This window comes from Colobus angolensis, unplaced genomic scaffold (assembly GCF_000951035.1).
Source record: "Colobus angolensis palliatus isolate OR3802 unplaced genomic scaffold, Cang.pa_1.0 Scaffold30, whole genome shotgun sequence".
Taxonomy (NCBI): Eukaryota; Metazoa; Chordata; class Mammalia; order Primates; family Cercopithecidae; genus Colobus; species Colobus angolensis.
In genome coordinates this window covers 888,661-894,747 of record NW_012116266.1, presented here as the reverse complement: position 1 = coordinate 894,747, position 6,087 = coordinate 888,661, and the positions used below count along the sequence as shown (strand labels likewise).

Here is a 6,087-nt window from a genome sequence, read left to right as displayed (position 1 = left end):
TGTTAGCCAGGATGGTCTCGATCTCCTGACCTCGTGATCCGCCCGTCTCGGCCTCCCAAAGTGCTGGGATTATAGGCTTGAGCCACCACACCAGGCCCAAATAAGTATTCTTATAAGAACAGTTTTGACCTCAAGGACCTCTTGGAAAAGGATCTAGAGGGTCTCCAGAAGTCCACAGACCACACTTGGAGAATCACTGGTTTTATTAAATGAGCACAATGTATTAGTTTTATAAACTTGTAAAGATTATCAAAGGCTTGTCTCTTTTAAAATAAAAAGGCAATACAGTTTTTAACTCATCAAACCACTTAAAATAAACCAATATATGTCAAGAATGTAATACAGAGAACTAGAGAGGAAAAGCCTGGGAAATCTGAATCTCATTCACAGTCATTAAAGTTCCGAAGATTTTATTGCCCACCACTACTGCTTTGTAAAATGTTCTTGACTTCCAATGAGGGATTAGAAGAGTGAAAATACACTTTATTACCATTGCCTGTTAGGGAGGGCCAACACTTAAAGGCAATTCTGAATTGTCATTGTAGAAAAGACTCCACAGCACAGAACCTCATGTGCTGAGTAAAAAGAGGTCAGGAAATCCTCTGAAGGCTGGGATCCAGGAGAAGAATTTGTACAACTGTTCGCTTTGATGAAGCAAACACCAAAGCAAACAGGAGGCATCTCCTGCCACCCCCAGCAGACATTTTACTCAGTATTAACAGTTCCTGAATTAACTTCTTCAATGCATATTCTTATTTTATAGAGATGCAAATAGATCCTTGGATATTTTTGATGAGAGATCACATCCACTTACAGTAAGTGTCACTTTTTTTGAGGTAGTATTTTTCTCTCATAGAGTTATGTTTATTTCATGCTGATATTTATAAATAGTCCTAACAAATATACGTGATCTCTATGAAGATTATTAGAAAATAATTTAAATTTAAATCAATTAAAATGGTGTAAACATTTAAAAATTCACTTCCTCAGGTATACGATAGCCGCTTGTGACTAATAACTATTGTATTGGACAATGAAGCCTTTGAGCCTTATGGTTACAGGAAACTAAAAATATTTTTTCAAAGTTTATTTAAGAGAATCATGACATGCCGCGATAGTAAGACTTTCGAGCCTACAAGTAGTTTACATTTTGATAGAGTTCTGTGGAGGGAAAGTGGAAAGGAACGTAAAAGTTTTCTGAGTTGTGCCTATATTTTTCCTTAATGATAAATGGTGATGAGTTTTGAATCATTATGATATTTTAAGATGCAATTGTTTATATTTTAAAAACTAAAAGTCATGTCACCCAGCCAGAATTATTTTAAGGGGTACGTGGGCTCAAACGTCAACACTGCTGGTCTTAAGAGTACTTAGGCTGACCGGGCGTAGTGGCTCACTTGAACCCGGGAGGTAGAGGTTGCAGTGAGCCAAGATCATGCCATTGTACTCCAGCCTGGGCAATAAGAGTGAAACTCCGTCTCAAAAAAAAAAGAAATTTTTTTTCTTCAGTGGATACTAACATTGCATCTTTTCTTCTTTCAGCGAGAAAAAGTTCCAGAGGAATACTTTAAGCATGATCCTGAGCACAAATTTATTTACAGATTTGTTCGTACTCTTTTTAGTGCTGCACAGCTAACAGCTGAATGTGCAATAGTAACTTTGGTAAGATATTTCTCATTTATAAAGCGTCTTTAGAAATTAGTCTTGTACACAGGGTATGGTCCTGTTTTTCAAATAAAAATAGGTTCCTGAAATTATCATCAGAACTTTTAAGAGAAACCTATGAAAGGAGCATAAATACGTACCTTCGCCTTTAATCATCATTATGGTTGAACATGTTTCCATTGCTTTTCTCATCACAGAACAGTTGCTGCAAAAGACAGCCAGAGAGATTTCTGGTTTCTCCCCCTACCCATCAATGCACATGTACACATTCAGTGTGTACACATACAAGGCGTGGTGGCAGGGCTGGGGGTGATGGAGAGTGGTAACAAAACCATGTGGTTCAGAGCCAGATACTGATTCCAGTGTAGGTCTAAGCCAAGTCCCAGGCTCTGTTCCCCAGGTATTTCTGATATGTGTTGTGATTGAGAACTATTGCTCTAAATTCTTTGTTCCTTGGATGATGGGTTTTAATCATCTCTGCCTACCTCTTGTGCCTGCTTGTGATGTTGCCCAACAATGTGGTACAAGTAATACTTGGACAAAGGCTTTTCTGGTTAGCTTACTAAGCTATAGCTGTGTCCTTAACTTTATGTCCTCCATACAGAATTCCTATGGTAAGATTTTATCATTGAATAATAAGTCCTATTCAAGTGGTTAGGATTGTTTTACTCTTCCCCACAGCAAACCTATAGAGGAAGGTCAACTGCATGACCTAGAGGGAAAGAATACTTAGGTCAGTACCTACTCCGTTAGCATCCATTTGGAATTTAGGAGAGAAGGCTTCTGCTGTGCACTTGAATAGAAACCCCTCAGTGGGTACTGGATCAGACTTAGGCCTTTTCATGGAGCTGTAAGCCATTTGGAACACTTAGCACATACTGTAGAGAAGCAGGAGTGGTGCTTCCAGAGGTAGAGAGACAGGTGATACAGGAGGGAAAGCTGTATAGGAAGAGGGGGAGTTCATTATGGATGGTTTAAGCTCTGTGTGCCTGTGAGGTAGCAGAGTGGCAGTGTCCAGTAGTCATTTGAATATACTGGACTGGAGCATGAATCTGAGCTTAGAGGTAAGGAATGAAGAGTTAGAGTAGCTGTTCAAATACAGAGAAAGGGTGCAGAGTGAAAGTGGACAAGCTAGGCATAGTAGTGCACACCTGTAGTCCCTGTTACTGGGGAGGCCGAGGTGGGAGGATCGGTTGAGTGCAGTGGTTTTTGAGTCCAGCTTGGGCAACATAGCAAGACCCTCATCTCTAAAAAAAGAAAATAAAGTGGATAGAAGTAGATCTCTAAAGACTGTTAGCATTTGAGGGACAGGCCCCCAGATGGAGTGGAAGGACGAAACCCAGGAGAAGGTTATAAAAGAACAAAGAGTTCAAGATAAGAGAGGCTGTGGTCCCAGTGTTAAATGCTGCCAAGAAGTTTCTGATTCTGTAAATATTCACTGGGTGCCTACTCTGTGCCGCTATTCTTGTATTTTGTTTTTGTTGTTGTTGTTTGTTTTAATTTTTTAGTAGAGCTAGAGTCTAGCTATGTTGCCCAGGCTGGTCTCAGAACTGACCTCAGGCGATCCTGCCAGAGTGTTGGGATTACAGACGTGAGCTACCAAGTGCTAGAGTAGAGGAGAGGATTGAACAAAGTTCTTGCCTTTACGAGCTTATGTTCTAGTGAGGAAGACATTTTTTCAGGTAGTGGTAAGTAGCAAGAAGATGAAGCAGCATAAAGGGATACAGAGTGACAGGAGGGGCTCACTACTTTAGATAGAATGATCAGGAAGAACCTCTCTAGAGGTGACATTTGAGCAGTGACCTGATCAAAGTAGGAAGGTAAGGAGTGCTGGCATTACAGGCAGTCAGACAAGTGCCAAGACTACACAGGAACTTTTTGTGTGTGTGTGTGTTCAAGGAACAAAGAGCAAGGTGTCCAGTGTGGTTGGAGTGAGTTGGAAAAAGTGGAGGAGGTGAGGTCACATGGGCAATGCCACATACAACTCATAGGGCCTTTTGGCCTGCAGGCCACAGGAAGGTTTTGTTTTGTTTTTGAAACGGAGTCTTGCTGTGTCACCCAGGCTGGAGTGCAGTGGTGTGATCTTGGCTCACTGCAACCTCCACCTCCCAGGTTCAAGCAATTCTTACTGCCTCAGCCTCCCGAGTACCTGAACTTACCAGCGCCCATCACCACGCCTGTCTAATTTTTTTTCTTTTTCTTTTTTTTTTTAAAGTAGAGATGGGGTTTTGCCATGTTGGCCAATCTGGTCTTGAACTCCTGACCTCAAGTGATCCGCCTACCTTGGCCTCCCGAAGTGTTGGGATTACAAGTGTGAGCCACAGTGCCTGGCCAGGAAGAAGTTTTTATTCCAGTTTGATGGGTACTTTTGGAAGATTTTGAGCAGGGGAGTGAAGTGCTCTTAATTTAAGAGGTTATGCTGATGGCTTGAAGAGAGTAGACCGTAATTGGCAGAATAGAGGCAGAGAAGAGAGTCAAGAAGCGACTAGGGTGATGTAGGTGAGCAGTGACAAATGGCGAGCAGCCTACCAGTGAAGGTGCGCACAGTCTGGAGTGGGGTAACTTGAGCGTAGGTATTTGGCCTCAGCAACTAGGTGAATGGAAATGCCCTGTACAATATTAGGGAAGACTTGGGGAGTGGAACAGTGGGATGAAGAGCTCTGGCTTGTAAGTGTGAAGACTCTGGGGACCTTGGCAAGAGGACTCTCAGGAGAGTGACAGCAGCAAGGGACAAATAGGAGTGGGTTAAGGAGAGATGAGAGATGAAAAGCTGATACCAGGGCATGATGCTTTGAGCAGATGAGAGGACACATCCGGGGAACTGTGGGGAGGGGGATGGGAACAAAGGAAACACATGGGGGAAAATCTCTGGCAGAGAAGGAGAAAGCCTTCAGAAAGATGCAATTATGGGGACAGTGTTCGGCACAAGTGGAATGGGATCAACTGCACTAGTGGGAAGAAAAAACTCACTGACACAGGAGGGCAAGTGGTATCAGTGAGCATCAGCACATCATCAGCTTACCAGTAAAGGCAACAGGAAGTTGAGGGATTGTCTATATTGTTTCCCTGTGGTCTAATTATTCCCATTGAGAGTTGAACCCTGTGAAAGAGGTTCATTCTTAGGATACTGCCAGTGCAGAATTTTGGGGGAAAGGGAACAGAATCTCTCTTAAGAACATGTCATGTTCAGTACCTATTTTTGAAAACACAGTTGAGTTTGGAGAGTACTGCCAGATCTCAGCTGCCTATCTGATAAGCTTCAGACAATAAATAAGCTCTGTTAAAATGAACTGTTTTCAGGCTCGGCACAGTGGCTCGTTCCTGTAATCCCAGCACTTAGGGAGGCTGAGGTGGGCAGATCACTTGAGGCCAGGAGTTTGAGACCAGCCTGGCCAACGTGGTGAAACCCCGTCTCTACTAAAAATACACAAATTAGCTAGTCGTGCTGGCAGGTGCCCAGCTATTCAGGAGTCTGAGGCAGGAGAATCGCTTGAACCCATGGGGTGGAGGTTGCAATGAGCCAAGATTGCATCACTGCACTCCAGCCTAAAAAGATTTCTTTTTGTTTCGATACAGAGTTCAAATAGCATACAGACATATTCCACAGAGAACCCTTTGAGGTGACAGCAAATTACAGCTTACCTCTGTAATCTTTACTTAGCTGTTCACTTTGCTCAATTCTTTGAAGGATGTTTGGTAGATGTAAAATAATTCATGAAGTTGTCTGATAAACTGCTTGGTAGGTTTAGAGAAATACCAGGGGTCCAGAGATGTCCTTTTGTCCATGTGTGTTCCTTGTGGAGGCACTGAATACGGGGAATATTTTATAGCCCTAAAGACCTGCCCCTATCATGCTGCTCTGCACAGCAGCCACTGGGTGGCTCTCTTGACCAGCAGTTCTTCAAGCTAGTGCCACAAAAGGGTTAGTTACTGTGAAAAGGAGAAGGTAAAAATGTGCTCAGTATTACTTCATATTTGAGCATAACTACCTGTAAAATTACTATCTACTAACATTGCACCTGGTAGGCACTCAGTATTTATTGAACAACTCTATTACAAGTGTGGAGGTGATAAGAGTGCCTCTCTTCATGATGCCCTTTGCTGAGATGTCCAGTCATTCCTGTGACCAAAATCAGGCAGGAAATGTATATGGGCAGAGTAGGTAGCACAGATATCTAACCTACAACTGTGATTTGGTGTCTCGCTGTGGCTGACTGAGCAAAGTCTCTGTAGAACATAAGAATAAAAGGCACTTATTTTCTGGTCAAAAACAGAAGAAATCTGTCAGTCATGAATTCTTATCAAAGCATTTAGGGGCCAGGTGCGGTGGCTCATGCCTGTAATCCCAACACTTTGGGAGGATCGGGTGTATCACCTGAGATCAGGAGTTCGAGACCAGCCTGACCAAAATGGAGAAACCCC

At 42.8% G+C, this 6,087-nt stretch overlaps 1 protein-coding gene across 1 annotated transcript in view; it reads left to right on the top strand.

The window, feature by feature from the left end:
* CCNYL1 (cyclin Y-like 1) overlaps positions 1–6,087 on the top strand; it is a 45,757-nt gene that overhangs the window by 30,087 nt on the left and 9,583 nt on the right. The window contains exons 6-8 of the mRNA XM_011949995.1: positions 764–815; positions 1,543–1,662; positions 4,541–4,689. Of these exons, the coding sequence (XP_011805385.1) occupies positions 764–815; positions 1,543–1,662; positions 4,541–4,689 (321 nt within the window). The remainder of the gene's footprint in view (positions 1–763; positions 816–1,542; positions 1,663–4,540; positions 4,690–6,087) is intronic.